The sequence below is a fragment of the Cetorhinus maximus genome, chromosome 3 (genome assembly GCF_964194155.1).
Source record: "Cetorhinus maximus chromosome 3, sCetMax3.hap1.1, whole genome shotgun sequence".
NCBI lineage: Eukaryota > Metazoa > Chordata > Chondrichthyes > Lamniformes > Cetorhinidae > Cetorhinus > Cetorhinus maximus.
Window position 1 is genome coordinate 134,617,115 of NC_135881.1, and position 16,649 is coordinate 134,633,763.

Consider the following 16,649-nt stretch of genomic DNA (forward strand, 5'->3'; position numbering starts at 1 on the left):
GAGGAAAATATGTATAAAGGAGAAAAGACAGTTTGTAAGGGAAGGCATTTTAAGATCTTACAAGTGTGAGAAGCCTTCAGCATCTATGCCTCAAGCTGCTGTCTTCAAAGGACTGAAGTTAAGAAAACTCACTTTGAATTCAACTTGTTCAGGGCATCATGTTTCTTTGCCTGGGTCTTTTAAAATCTGTGTGTCTTACTGTTGACTTAACAAAAGTGTAACTGGGAGTTAGATTGATTAGGGGAATTTAGAAGTTATCATAGGAGTAATTTGTGGATCTACGTATGTATTTAAAAAATCATTTCTCTTATTAATAAATGTTTAATCTAGTTTTGTAAAACCTATAAGATTTGGTGGTCTTATTGCTACTGAATTCAAGGGACACATCTCAAAATTTATACAAATTACAAAACAAGTTGTGGCAGTTGTTTCAAGTTTCCCTTTGGGATTTGAACAACTCAGCATTTACCAGCGGCTGTTTTATAACAATCATTACTGGACTTATTAATAATTATATTGTATTTATAGCCACTAGTTTTAGATTTTTCCACAAGTGGTAACATTCTCCCTGTCTATTTTTAAAGAACCCTATCAGGTCACCTCTAAGTTTTCTCTTTTCTGAAGTAAACAGCCCAGCCTGTTCATTCTTTCCTGATAGAATGGTACCATTCTTGTAAATATTTTTAGGGATGAAGGGACTGAAGGTATGGTTACTAAATTTGCTGATGACACAAAGATAGGTAGGAAAGTAAGTTGCAAAGAGGACATAAGGAGGCAACAAAGGAATATAGCTAGATTAAGTGAGTGGGCAAAGATCCGACAAATGGAGTATAGTGTGGGAAAATGTGAAGTTGTCCATTTTGGCAGAAGAATAAAAAAGAGGCATAGTATCTAAATGGTGAGAGATTGCAAAGCTCTGAGATGCAGAGGGATCTGCGTGTCCTAGTTCATGAATTGCAAAAGGTTAGTGTGCAGGTACAGCAAGTAATTAGTAAAGCTCATAGAATGTTATTGTTTATTCCATGGGGAATTGAATATAAAAGTAGGGAGATTATGCTTCAGTTATACATGACATTGGTGAGACCACGTCTGGAATATTGTGTACAGTATTGGTCTCCTTATTTAAGAAGGGATATAAATGTGTTGGAAGCAGTTCAGGGAAGGTTTACCAGACTAATACTTGGAATGGGTGGGTTGTCTTATGAGGAGAGGTTGGACAAGCTAGGCTTGCTGGAGCTTAGAAGTCTAAGAAGCGACTTGATTGAAGTGACTTGAGGGACTTAGTGGCCTGCTCCTAATTTATGTTCGTGTGAGCTGAACAGCTCAAGATCTCGTGTGTTCAGCCACCCTGCTCTCCAGTGAAAGTCACCCTGACTTTCGCTTCCACCACTGGAGTTATTCTAAGGAAAGGGAAATTCCGCCCCTAGTTTCTATCATGTGACCAGAACATCTATTTTCCATTGTCCTCACAAAAGCCTAGGCCTTTGTCAAACAATGGGGCTTGAATATTGTCTATTCAGATATCATCTTGATAAATAGAGTATTTTCATACCCGTGCTCTGGATTTTAACTCTGCAGTCGACAAGTCTGCAAACAGTATTGTGAAACCAGTTTCTTTAATTATTTGGAGAAAGTCAGCCATTATCCACAGGGAAGGTCTTTTGCATTTTAAATACTTCTCAAAAATTATGTCCAGAAAGGTTATTTCCATTTCAATGCCTTCGTTACGACCTGTCTAGACATGAGGATTAGCTCCGTATTAGCAGGAAAGGAAAGGTCGTTTTGTTTTAAGGCAAGCGTTGATTTCGAGTTTATACTTCATTAGTCCATATGGTGCGAGCATGACAATCTCCAAGCTTAAGGGAGGATATGTTTGCATTGGAGGCAGTGCAATGAAGGTTCACGAATGGTCCCTGGGTTGAGAGGGTTGTTCTCTGATGAGAAACTGTGTATTTTGGCCTATATTCTCTGTACTTTAGAAGAATGAGAGGTGATCTTATTGAAACATACAAGATTCTGAAGGGGCTTGACAGGGTAGACATGAGCAATTGTTTCCGTTAGCTGGGGAATCTAGAACACAGGGGCACAATCTCAGAACAAGGGGACGATCATTTAGGACTGAGATGAGGAGAAATTGCTTCACACAAAGGGTTGTGAATCTGTGAAATTCTGTACCCCAGAGCGTTGTGGATGCTCCATCTTTGAATATATTTGTGGCTGGGAGAGACAGATTTTTGATATCTCTGGAAAACAAGGGATATGTGAAGCAGGCTGGAAGGTGGAGTTAAAGCCCAAGATTAGCCATGATGATATTGAATGGTGGAGCAGGCTTGATGGTCTACTCCTGCTCCTACCTCTTGAACTTGTGGAACTCTGCTTTCATCCTTTACCCCTACTTTATGGCCCGGATTTTCCAGCCCCGCAGTGGCGGGACCTACCGCAGGAAATCCATTGACTTTTGGTGGGACCAGACGATCCCGACAGCAGGTGGGGCCGGAAAATCCCGCCCTACTTTTCCTATTTCTTTTAGCCTACTTTCTATCCATTCAGCTATTTGTTGCCTGATTCCACATGCACTAATGAGCCTACTGTGTGGTACATTAGTGGAGGCCTTTTGAAAATCGAAGTATATCACATGTACTACATTAGTCTTGTCTACTCTTTCCATTAGCTCTTCAAATAATTCTATCAGGTCAGTTAAGTATGACCTCAGCTTTTGGAATCCATTTTTAAATTTCATTTTCTGTTTCTAGATGCTCTTCTATCACTTCTTTCAGTATAAATTCTAGTATCTTTCCTATCACTGATGTTAAGCTGACTGGTCTATAGCACCCAGACTTATTTCGTTTTGTATGTAGGAACAACATTAACAGCCAGCCAGTTCTCTATGCCCTCTTCTACAGAATTTTAATATTTATTAACAATTGCCTCCACTGTGTCCTCCCTCGTGTCCTTGAGAATGCATGGGTGCATGCCATCTGAACCTGAGATTTTATCCTCTTTTAGTTTTGTTAATTTGTCAATTATTTTCTTCTTTTCTGTGGCAACTCTTATTGATGTTCTTTTTAAGTTAATTTGCACATGGAATCACTTCCAGCAGAAAGTGAGGCAGGTAGGTGCCATGTTTTTCTTTTTGCAGAAGCCCCCAACATTCAGTTACTGAATTGCTTTTTCCCACTCACCAACAAAAAAAAGTTGCATCCTTTTTATTCTTGGACAAACACGAGATATTTAATTGAGGATATCTTGCCCAAATCATAAATCAGCACTGGGGAAGCAAGTACTGGCAATTAAGATGTTTTCCCTATAATTAATACTTGGGTGAAGTGGGTAAGCAGAATATGATTCTTCAGAACATGTTGCAGTTCAGGCTAACACTGTCCATATTTTAAGCTCGTCAATTAGAAACAAAAGGATGGTATGTGAGATATGTGTGGAGCAACATATCTGAACCATCATGAATTCTCAGTGTATTCCCACTAAGTTTCAGGAAACTGAGATTCCATGGCAAGGGCTATCTACCCTTGGCAAGCAGTTGGCCACAACTGCAGCATCAAATGATGATGGGTTACTGGATTATACCTTCCAGAATGTGGTCACCCGAGAGACAGTGAGAATTGGTTCATGAATAGCACCAAAAGTGAGAAATGGGTGACCATCCACAAAAGCCTGAAAGAGAGACAGGAAATGTTTGATGAAGTAACAGAGAAGGTTGATGAATGGAATGTGGTGGATATTGCCTGAATGGATTTTAAAGAAGCATTTGACAAAGTACCACATGAAAGGCTGGTTAACAAAATTGAACAGGTGGAACAGGTGGGTCAGTGTCAAAATGGACTAAAAAATTGGCTTAAGAACATGCAAGTCATGGTAAATGGTTATTTTCAGACTGGTAGATGGTATTCTGCGGTGTTCCCCAAGGATCATTACTAGGACTACTGTTATTTTGCTATATATAAATGACTTGGAGCATGGAATAAGAGAATTTCAAAATTTGCCGATGATACCAAACTAGGTGGAGTGGCAAACAATGAGTTTGACGAGAATCGCCTGTAGCATTATCTAGATAGGCTAGCAGAATGCATAGGCAAGTGGCAGATTGATTTAATATAGAGAAGTGTGAGGTGATGTATTTTGGCAGAAGGGATAGGAAGAGGTAATATACAATTAATGGGCAGGATCTTCCGGTCAGCAAGCGGGGGCGGGGTGTAAAATGACACGGAGTGACATTGGGTGGAACTCCCGATGTTACCCCGCGTCATTTCCATTTTCAGGGTGGCAGGGGCGCAGCCGAGTCAGCTGTGCGCCTAACGACCTGTCAACGGCCTATTGAGGCCATTGAAAAAGTCATTAACATTATTAATGGACCTGTCCGTCCAGCCTTAAGGTTAGCAGGCAGGCCGGGAGCCCTAGCGGGCTTAAGAAAAAGCATGAAACCTCATCCACGGGCAGGGTGAGGTTTCATGAGGGTTTTTAAATATTTAATAAAGGTTTCAGTAAAAGTTATGGACATGTCCCAACTCGTGTGACAGTGTCACATGAGGGGACATGTCAGGGAAATCTTGCTATCATTTGTTTAACAATTTTTAATTTGGAGGCGATCTCCCTGAGGCAGCACTTAGCCTCAGGAAGATCAGTGCGCTCTTTCGTGCGCATGCGTGAAAGAGCACACTCTCGGCTGAGGGAATCCCCCCCCCCCTGCCCGCACAGGGAGCGCATAGCGCTTCCTGGCAGATGTCACGCTGGGCAGGCCAATTAAGGCCTGCCCACGTAAAATGGCGGTGCACCCCCGATTGGGGGTGCCGATCGGAGGTGCGCCAGCCCGCGCCCACTCTTGCGCTCCCCCCCCGATGGAGGGAAATTTTTCCCAATGTCACAGTTTTAAAGAGTGTGCAGGAACAGAGGGACCTGGGGATGCATGTGCATCGATCTTTGAAGGTGGCAAGACACATTGAGAGAGTGGTTATGTGATCTTAGACTTCATAAATAGAGGCATTGAGTACAAAAGCGGGGCTATTCTGCTGAACCTTTATAAAGTTCTGGTTAGGTTCCAACTGGAATATTGCATCCAGTGCTGCACGTCACTTTTTAGGAAGGATGTGGGGGTCCTTAAGAGAGCGCGGAAGAGATTTATCAGAATGGTTCCAGGAATGGGGGATTTTAGTTACAAGATTAGATTAGAAAAGCTGGAGTATTTCTCCTTGGAGCAAAGGAGATTGAGGGGAGATTTGATAGGTGTACAAGATTATGACAGGTTTGGATAAGGTAGACAAGGAAAAGCTATTCCCATTAACTGATCGTACAAGGACTAGGGGACACAGATTTAAGTTTTTGGGCAAAAGATGCAAAGAAAATGTGAGGAAGAACTTTTTTATGCAGTGAATGGTAATGATCTGGAACTTGATGCCCATGATGCTGGTAGAAGACGAAACTGTCAATGATTTCAAAAGGAAATTGTATGGGCACCTGAAGGAAATAAATCTGTCATGCTACAGGGATCGAGCATGAGAGTGAGAATGACTGGACTGCTCCAAAAAGAGCCGGCACAGATTTAATGGGCTGAATGGACTCCTTCTGTGCCGTAAATGACCATAGGAGAATGGAAAGGGATCCAATTTATGACCATTTAGACAAAAATCTAAATGTGATAATATGGTCCATTTTCTATCAAACAATTTCCGGGGAACACAAGACTACACAAGGAACTCCAGTACACTCATTTCAGCATACCCCGTGGTTAGATAAATTTAAAATATGGAATGTATTCAAACTGTGCATCTTTTTGTTTCAATAATGATCACCCTTGGAGACCACACAATTTTATGTGGTTTCCACCAAATGATTCAAGCAACACGTCTTTACTGGTGGCTTAAAGCCCAATATCAGCAAGTTAGAAAAATGCATCTCGTGTTGTCAATGATCTATCCAAAATATTTTAAATGAAAATGTTGACAAGTGAAAAGATGGTCGCCCAACGAAATAACCTGTTGCATAATAATCCAATTTGCAGGAATTGAGTCTCATTAAATTAAATTGATGCCAAGAATCCCTTTCTCCTCTCCCCTCCAGAGAAATGACCTTTCTCCCAGTGTTTGACATGATTAGAAATTCACTCTGACTTACAGCTCTGATTTCGGAATTCATTTTGGTAGCCCTTATATAGTAATAAAGTAGACAATGAGTTTTTGGAAAATTCCCCAGTATTTTATCTCAGATTGTTAATTATGGCAGTTTTCATTGCTTTAATCGGTAAATCCCTTATATTATTTTTCTTGCGCCAAGGCAGTGTTTGAACTGAAGTTTTCTTTATATTACAAAAAGATCAATAAAAGCTTTCTGCTTAAAAAGCAGTAATCAAATGGGCCAATTCAGAGGACATCAAATTACAGCAGGGATTAGCTCAAAGTGGCCTCCAACATTTATTAAAAATTCGAGATCAGATTATAACCATAAAACTCCACAAAGATATCAAAAGTTGTTTACATTATATAGAGTACATCATTTCCTGATAATTAACTGTTGATCATCATTCAATTAATTCAGCTGTTATAGTGAAAGCAGCTTATATAATAAAGTCGTTCTTGCCAGAGACCTTATGAATTTTAATCGTGCTTCAAGGGAAGTGCTAACATTTCCAAGTATATGAAAACTGTTACAATTTGTTAGATTAGTTGGTCTTCAATGGGCAATGTTTTGCTTTAAGCAACTTAATATCAGGAGGCTTGTACAGTAGGAAAAAGTTTGGGCTTGCTCTTGGCTATAAAGGGTTTTGTTAGAAGCAATTCTATTATTAGAGATTCCATTACTAATCGTATCGAATGCACTTCAACATCATTAACCATAGTACATTAGCAGAGCACCTGCAAAAACTTTCATGTTGAAATCTCATCTTGGGTTCAAATGAAAGTTATCAATTACTTAAATTATAATTTATCTCACCTGAATCTTCCATTCTTTCCATTTTGCAGTCTTTAAAAAAAATTTTGTTTGTTAAGAATTTATGATATGATTTATGATCTGTCCTCTGTCATTAAAACCTAAAACATCTGCGGTAATCCTGTCTCCTAGAATAATAATCAGACATCTTGTGCTGATTTTTGGACTTTAATTTGATATTTGTTAGTTTCAGTGTGGTTACAGTTCAATATAATGACACAGCACAAAAACTGCTCCAATTGTGACACTCATTTTGAAATCTTACTCTGACTGAGGAAAAAGTGTAACAATGTTGCAGAAGGAAATACATTTCTAAGATTAGCAGGTCTAACAGCATCTTGGAGGCAAAAACAGAGTTAACGTTTCGGGTCCGTGTCCAGAATCTTCGGCTCGGCGAGCTGGGGCGGGGCCCATATAAAATGACGCATGGTGACATCAGGCATGCGTCCCGACATCACCACGTGTCATTCCAATTTTCAGTTCAGCAGGTGTCAACCGGAGTCAGCTGCACGCCCGCTGAATTGTCAAAGGCCTATTAAGGCCATTTAAAAACTAATTGAACCATGCAACAGAGCTGCCCATCCAACCTTAAGGTTGGCGGGCAGGCGAAGAGCCCAGGTGGCCTTCGCATTTATCATGAAACCTCATCCACGGCCGGGATAAGGTTTCATGAATGATTTATAACTGAATTAAAGATTTTCATTAAAATTCATAGACATGTCCCAGCTCATGTGACACTTTCACATGAGGGGACTTGTCCTAAATTTTTTTTTCTTTATTAAAATTTTTGAAACTCAAACTGATCTCCCTGAGGCAGCTCTGTGCCTCAGTGTGCGAAAGAGCGCTGGCCCCGGCTCAGCCTGCTCCCAATGCCCAAACAGGGAGTGCTCAGTGCTTAATTGGCCCGCCCACGTAAGCAGCGATCGGCTGCGCGCCCGCTCCCACCCAACCCCCCCCCACCCAAACGGGGAGAAAATTCTCCCCCGTATGACTTCTCCAGAGCTTTGAAGAAGAGTCATATGGACTCAAAATGTTAACTCTGTTTTTCTCGTCACAGATGCTGTTAGACCTGCTGAGTTTTTCCAGCATTTTCTGTTTTTGTTTCAGATTTCCAGCATCTGCAGTATTTTGCTTTTACATTTCTAAGATTGCTCTGATGAGGCCCAGAAAGAGCACCATTAAAATGCTGGACTCTTGACTAGGAAACCTAAGCTGAATCTGAATCACAACCAACATTTGGACGTTAGCTACCCTTAAAACGTCTGCCAGGTTAACCTGAAAGTTCCCTTATCTTTTTCCCAATGAATCTCCCAGCAGGGTTGATCATAACACAGAATTAACACATCTGTATAGCTAGGCTGTCTTATAGTCTGGGTATGGATTGATGGAATAGATGAATGGAAGTAGGAAAGGAAATTACAGGCAGAAGAAAACAAAATCATGCTGTTTGGTGATATTTTAACAGAGAATTTGGTTTCAATATTTGCGGGGACCTCATTAATTGCTCATTGTAGTTTCTCACTAGGCAGTCAGCCAAATTAACAGGTTGGCTGTCTGTCAGGTGTTGTGTTATTATAATGATATAATACCTTGGGCATATTTACTGTACAAGACACAAGGCACTGATCGCTCATGAGGGATTGGGTAAACACATTGTGGGTTCATTTATTAAGACTAGGCACATGAGAACATTTATACATAGGTATAAAGCTTGAAGGCATCAGAGCTGTGTGTGCTCTGCTCAAAGCAAAAGTGAAACTAAGACTGGATCACATGACATATTTCCCTTCCAGTGATATCCCTTAAAGGCATATTACAACACTTCCCTTTCTTTTCAAAGATACTTAACCCACTTCCAAAGAAATATAACTATTTACAATACATGTTCATATTTAGTTACCATTACATAAGTGCATAGAACTGATGAATCAGTGAGTCTCTAAAGCATAGAGGTAATCTGCTGGTACGCCCAGATCTTGTGATGGTAACCTTGTCTGGAGGTTTCTTTAATTGCTCACAGTGATCTGCGGGATTGTCATTCTTGGCCGTTGATCCTGGTTGCATTTGGGATCTTGTCCTAGATGCAATAGAACAGTGCAGTGGTTGAGGAGCTGGAATGAATTGAATTTGTCCTCACTGTTGCACTTCTGTGTGTAATGACTTCATAGGATATTGCTTCTGAACGCCTCGGCTGGATGTGACATACCTTCTGTGGGACCCTGGATGTGAACTTGTCCAACTGTAAACTTGGCAATTCTGTACCTACATTTTTATCATGTACATTGCTCACTTTCTCTTGCAGTTTTAAAATTTTCTGTCTAGTTTCTGAGAAAGTAGAATGGGTAAGAGTAGGTAAATTGGTACGCCGTGGTCTGCCAGACATGAGCACTGCTGGTGACAGAATAGTTGATCTTAAATGTGTTGCTCTCGGATGTAACACTGCACTGTGTAGATTTTGCTTGGTCTGTCTACATTTGAGAATTAGGGATTTCAACATGCAAATCATTCATTCAGCTAGGGTAATGAGGAGAAGCAGTAGTGTGATCGATATTCCACCTCTCACACATATCCCAAAATGGCTTACCAATAAATTGTGGACTGTTATGTAGAATGATCTCTCTAGGCACACCAGATAAACTGACAAGAGCACTTAGAGTGTATGTGACAGTTGTGTTTGACCTATTGTGTAATTGTCAACTAATAGGGTCCTTGGTAAATTAGTCAACCATGATGATGAGGGAGAATTTTCTCCATGTCAGACGGGCTGGTCGGGAGCGGGCGCTCAGCGCTACCTGTGTGGGCGGGGGCAAGAGGGAGACCTTGAGCCTGCGCTCTTTAGCGCATGTGCACGAAAGAGCACAGAAATCGCCTGAGGCACAGAGCTGCTTTAAGGAGATTAAGTTCATGTTGACATTTTTGAATGAAGAAAAGTAGAAATTGTTTACACATGTCCCCTCATGTGACAGGAGCTTGGACATGTTTATGAATTGTGGAAAAATTATTCATTTATTTAATAAAACCTTCAGGAAGCCTCATCCCACCCGTGGATGATGTTTCCTGAAAAACGTGAAGGCCTCTTGGGCTCTTCGCCAACCTGCCAACCTGAAGGTTGGACGGGCAGCGTTGATTATTACTTTAGTTGGTTTCTTAATGGCCTTAACAGGCCGGGTCCCGTCCCTGCACGCCGACGTGAAAATTCTCCCTATGAAGTCAATGCCATGGACATGAAAGAGGCCAGATGTGATTTTGGACCAAGGATGGGTAGGAACTTCATGTGGAATCAATAGTGCTTTGTGCTGACTTGGCATATGCTCTTGAGATGCCTTGCACTTCTTGATGATTACTTCAATGTCATTGTTCATATCCAGCCAATAGACTGTTTCTCTTGCGAGTCTTCTTGTCTGATCTATATCCATGTGTGAGTGATGAAGTTGTTGAAGGATATGAGGGTGCAAAGATTCCGGTACCAGAATCTGCCTGCCTTTAAAAATAGCTCCCCAGGAGATGCCTAGCTCATCCATATAAGGCCAAAATGGTTTAACGTTTTCGTGGACATGCTGAATTTAATGAGGTCATCCTTCGATGATGGTTTTCCACAGTTTTTGTAGGGCAGGATTTTCCCCTTGTCAGGCAGGCGCGGTGGACAGGCCCAGGAGCGGCCATGAAACCGACCGCTGCCTGTGATCAGGCTCCGACCGCGATTTCACGCTGGCGGGCCAATTAAGGCCCGCCCAATGTGAAACGTGGCTTTGCATTGGCCAGGAAGGGCCAATTGGGGCCGGGGGCCTGTTGGCCGTTGGGTCCAATGGCGACCTGGCGCTGGCTTAAAAATGGCCCAGGCAACACCAGAAAGGCTACCAGGGAATGACTTCTGTCTGCTGTTCTAACAATGGACTCAAGTGCGGCTGCAAATGCCAGGTGGGAGGGCAGGTCGGGTGGACACTTGGCCCCTTGCTTTTCTGATGAGTGCCTCGAGGTCCTCCTGGAGGATATGGATGCCAGGAATGACACCCTTGTCCCCAGAGATGGGAGGAGGAGGCCACTGCACCTCACCAAGAGGGCATGGGACGAGGTGGCAGCCTAGGTGAGCAGCCATGACATGGTGCGGGGCACCTGGGTCCAGAGCCGGAAGTGCTTCAATGACCTGCTGCGTTCAGGCAGGGTGAGTACCATGTTGGGTCAGTGTGCAGAAGTGTTAAGGTCTGGCTGCCCTGCCTGATGTAATTGTTTAAATAGGGTTTCCAATTGTTTTAAATGATCTTTCCAACTGTTGCTGTAAATCAGTACTTGGTCAAAGTAAACCACACAGCTAGGAATGCTGGGGCATTTTCTTTGGCCGGAAGGGCATCAGTTAGCATTGGTATAGCCCATTTGGCATGACAAAAGCAAATATCTTCATAGCTCGCGAAGTTAAGGATACTTACCAGTATCCTTTCAATAAATCTATCTTAGTAAGGAACATGGCACTGCCGACTCTGTTAATACAATCTTCTAAATGAGGGATCAGGTAGGAGTCTGTTTTTGTGACTGCATTCACATTTCTGTAATCTATGCAGAACCTGGTTGCCCCATCAGGTTTAGGCACTAACACCATGGAAGAAATCCAACTGTTTTGACTAGGTTCAATTAGGTGATTTTCCAACACGTTGAATTTCTGCTTTCACCTGAGCCTGTTTCTCACGGGCCTAAACGATAAGAATGTTGTTTCATAGGAGAAGATTTCCCTACATCCTTGAATATTGAATACAAAAGCAGGGAAGTCATGCTGGAACTGTATAAAACACTGGTTAGGCTGCAGCTGGAATTTTGTGTACAGTTCTGGCCACCACATTACTGCATAATCGCACTGGAGAGAGTACAGAGGAGAGTTACAAGAATGCTGCCAGGGCTTGAAAATCGCAGCTATGAGGAAAGATTGCATAAGCTAGGGTTGTTTTCCTTAGAACAGAGTAGGCTAAGGGGTGATCTAATTGAGGTGTACAAAAATTTTGAGGGGCCTAAGATAGGGTAGACAGGAAAGACCTGTTTCCCCTAGCTGAGGGGTCAGTCACCAGGGGGCATAGATTTAAGGTGATTGGTAGAAGGATTAGAGGGGACATGAGGAAAACCTTTTACACCCAGAGGATGGTGGGTGTCTGCAATTCACTGCCTAAATTGGTGGTTGAAGCTGAAATTCTCAACTCATTTAAAAGGTACCTGGATTTGCATCTGAAGTGCTGTAACCTGAAGGTTACAGGCAGGTGCTGGAAAGTGGGATTAAAATGAGCGGCGAGATTCTTTTTTTTCTCCTTTTTTGGCTGTAACTTTCCTATGGGCTAAATTTTGCCCTTGACGGGCGGGCAGCCGATCGCCGCCGCCGAAATGGGCCCCACCGTCATTTTACGTGGGCGGGCCAATTAAGGCCCGCCCAGCATGACACCCAACGGGAAGCGCTATGCGCTCCATATGCGGGCAGGGGGGTGGTTCCCCAACTGCGAGAGTGCGCACATCTTCCTGAAGCTAAGTGGTGCCTCAGGGAGATCGCTGAAAGGTTGTGAAAGATTAAAGATAGAAAAATAAAAAAATCATTAACATGCCCCCCTCATGTGAAAATGTCACACGAGATGGGACATGTTAATGAAATACACAAAAACTTTATTAAACTTTTTAAAATCCAAAATCAAACCTCATCCCGCCACTGGATGAGGTTTGTTAAAAAATCACCTACCGCCCTGCCCGTTGGGTCCGTGCGCCGAGCCAAAGTTCGCACGGGCTCCTTAAAATCGTTGTCAATTGCTGAGGTAAGTGCCTTAACAAGGCCTTTAATTAATGGCGGGCGCGCGTCGTGCTGCATAGCTCGCCCGCCAACCTAAACATCACTATGACGCGCGCTGCCATCGGGATGCTTGCGCGACATTTTAAGCGCTGATGTGTGGGCTCCGCCACCTGCACGTCAGCCAGAAAATTCAGCCCTATGGTTCTACGGTTCTATATTAAACTTTCCAGCATGCTTAACAATTCCCAAGTTGAGAAATCAGTGTGTAATAATTGAAATTGCATTTTTATTTTTTTATAAGTGCTTTCATTTATTTTGCTTTTTTTGTAGACTTCAGTGGGTTTGAACATTTCCAATCTTACTGAGGTACAGGGCAAAGAGGCACCAATTACTGATAGTCCAACACAAGCACCAACTCTATCCCGGACAGTCTCTGCAACCCGACCTGATAAGGTAAGCATGTAACAGATCAGGTTACCCGCTATCAAACTGCTAGTTTTAAGTTTACACTGAGCTGAGCATTAAATATCCAGAAAGGTACTGTTTTACTGCTTAAGGCAAATCATATGGGGGAGAATTTTCCCCCCTTCGGGGGGGTTGTGCAGGGGAGGGTGGGGACAGGTGCAGACCCAATTGGCGCCCCCAATTGGGTCCGTGCCGCCATTTTACATGGGCGAGCCAATTAAGGCCCATCCAGCGTGACGCACACCCAGACGTGCATGCGCGTGAAAGAGCGCAGAAATGTGCCTCAGGGAGATAAGTTTTCAGTCTGAAAAATTTTAATAAAGAAAAAAAAAAGTTAAGACATGTCCCCATATGTGTCAGTGTCACTTGAGCTGGGACATGTCAATTAACTCTAATGAAACATTTAACTTATAAACCCTTCATGAAACCTCATCCCGCCCGTGGATGAGGTTCCATGAAAAATGTGAAGACCGCCTGGGCTCTTCACCTGCCCACCAACATTAACGTTGGAAGGGCAGGTTTCTCAATAGGTTTAAGAGTTAATTAAGATCGGCTGCCCGCCCGCCGAACTGAAAATCTAAATGACGCGCGGTAGCGTCGAGACGCACGCCCGACGTCACCCCATGACATTTTACACCTCGGCGAACAGGCCCCGTCCCTGCTTGCTGAGCCGAAAATTCTCCCCATGATTCTCCTCCATACGTTACTTCAAAGGATCTGTGTCAATTATTTTATAAATGTAAAATGAGCTGAAAGCAGAACTTGAGTAAAACTTCTAGTTAGTGAATGGATAATCGTAACTTTCCTTTGCTTTAAAGCAAACAAGGAGAGTATAAAGTGCTAGAAATACATGGCAGGTCTGCATCTGCTGAAACAGACTGTGACATTTCTGGTACATTTGTGCCATTTATCAGAAGTGAAGATTGAAAAACAGAGACATTTGTGTAAGGTCAAAAAATTGAGGGGTAAGTAGGGAGAGTGAGAAGGGCGGAGAGTGTTGTAGAGTAGCAACAGATTCACCAATGCACCTTAAGTTTTTTTCTTTCTTTATTTTTCCAACATTTTGTCTGGATCCCACCTGTGGCTTTTTACCTCCGCTTATTTGCACATTCTTCTTGTCCTTTTTATATCTCTGCATCAGTTCAAGGATGGGGGTAGATTTTGACATGGAGCAATAGTATAAAACAGGTAATAGCAAATCGGCAGTTCATTTTATATCTCTCCTGATTTTCATTGAAGTCCATTGGGTACTGGCTCAAAATGGGAATTGACCTTGTGGGGACAAAGCCTCCATCAGCTCTAGACAAACCTATTGGTTTACGTGGGAGTGGGGCTAGACACCCCTACTTTTAGACACTCCCTGCTTTCCCTGCCATCAGAGAGACTTTGCATAGGGCTGGCAAAGGACAAGTATAACCACCGACCAACAGTTGAAGTAGGGCCCGCCTGAAGATCTGGATCTGGATTGTAGCCTGGACACATGGAAATGAATCTTCAGAAAAAATATTTTGCTTGCAGCTGCCTTGCAATAGGTGCTCCCCCTTACAGCAGGTTTTTGATGTTTTGATAAAAACAAAAAGCTAAAAGCTACTGCGGATGCTGGAAATCCAAAACAAAAACAGAATTACCTGGAAAAACTCAGCAGGTCTGGCAGCATCGGCGGAGAAGAAATCAGTTAACATTTCGAGCCTTCATGGCCCTTCCGAAGGGCCATGAAGGCTCGAAACGTTAACTGATTTCTTCTCCGCCGATACTGCCAGACCTGCTGAGTTTTTCCAGGTAATTCTGTTTTTGTTTTGATGTTTTGGGTTGGGTGAAGTTGCATGGGAGGGCATCCCTTCCCCCAGTTGGTTATTATTCAATCTCATTTATGGTGCTAACAGCACAGAGCACTTGTTATTGTCACACTAACCGATGAACTTCCCCCCTGACTCCATGAATTTTGACAGGGTCAGTGAAGAAGGTCCTAGGCACTTATGTTCAGAGGCACTCCCATCCTGCAATTCTTGCATTCCCCCTCCTCCTGGAACCAAGGCACATATTCAAGGTCACTCTTTTAAAATCCATAATTATTTAAAAAGCTGAAATTTAGCTCTTGCAATAAGTTTCTGTTGGGTTTTCTCATGATTGTCTTCCATTACCTTAGCGTAAGGCCCACAAAAATCCTGGAGAATTGTGTGGACTTTCCACTGAGGTTACAATGGACAATCAGGAGAACTCCCATGGAAATTCAGCCCAGAACCTTTTAGGGAAGCAAGTGGATTCTAATTGCAGTGGCTTATATTCCATTACCTTCTTTTACCACATTTGCAGAACATATTGCTGGAGAAATAAAGGTCATTAATCCCAGACTCTGCTATATACAGAATTGCCATGGGGCTGAGACCAGCATTTTCAGTATTTTAAACAATAGCAAAATCAGAGGGCAAAATCGTCTCAGATTTGCACTAAGTGCGGTAGCGGGCGGGTAAAATGATGTTTTACCTGCCAGCTACAATGGCAGTTTCTCATGCCGTGTTGTCCCAAACCCACTGCATTAATTATGCATTCTTGGGAAACATGCCGTTTCGATGGCAGGTGGGCTCTGATTTGCCCACCATGCTGTCACCTTGCCGCTTCATCACGCCAGGCGCCATATTTAAAGGGCAGCACACACACATCTCTCGGTGCTTTTAGCCCAGGACTGCTGCAAATAAGACATGGTCCCAAAAGGCAAGAAGACTGCAGCCCCGAGATTTAGTGATGCGTCCTTCGATCGCCTTTTGGACACTGTGGAGACCGCGGTGATGTCCTCTACCCCCGCTCTGGTCGCAGGAGTGGCAGCAACATTACCACTCCAGCTTGGTAGGTGATGGCAGCGGTGATCAGTGCCAACGCTGCACAGAAGGGGTCAGCTATGAACACAAATTACCTAAGAACACAGGACTTAAGAGCAGGAATAGGCCATTGGGCCCTTCGAGCCTGCTCCGCCATTCAATAAGAACATGGCTGATCTGGTTACAGTCTCAACGCCACTTACCCATCTGCCCCCCATAACTCTTGACCCCCCCCGTGTAATCAAAAATCTAACTTAGCCTTGAATCAAATCAATGACCCACTCGCCACTGCTTTCTGGGGAAGGGAATTCTACAAATAATCCACAGAGAAAATAATTCTCATCTCCATCTTAAAAGAGAGGCCTCTTATTCTTAAAGTGTGTCACCTAGTTCGAATTTAACCCTCAAGAGAAAGCATCCTCCCAGTATCCACCCTATCATGTCCTCTCAAGATCTTGTATGTTTCAATAAGATCACCTCTCATTCTTCTAAACTCAAATGGGTACATTCCCAACCTGTTCAACCTTTCTTCATAAAATAAGCCCTTCATCCCAGGTATGAGTCGAGTGAATCTTATCTGAACTGCTTCTAACACAATTATATCCTTCTATCAAATAGGGAGACCAAAACTGTACACAGTACTCCAGGTGTGGTCCCACCAAGGCCCTGTACAGCTG

General features: G+C 43.0%; 1 protein-coding gene across 1 annotated transcript in view; it reads left to right on the forward strand.

Moving 5' to 3' along the window:
- Window positions 1–16,649, forward strand: part of creb5b (cAMP responsive element binding protein 5b) — a 471,745-nt gene that overhangs the window by 121,434 nt on the left and 333,662 nt on the right. Inside the window, exon 5 of the mRNA XM_078539021.1 lies at window positions 13,022–13,144. Within this exon, the coding sequence (XP_078395147.1) occupies window positions 13,022–13,144 (123 nt within the window). The remainder of the gene's footprint in view (window positions 1–13,021; window positions 13,145–16,649) is intronic.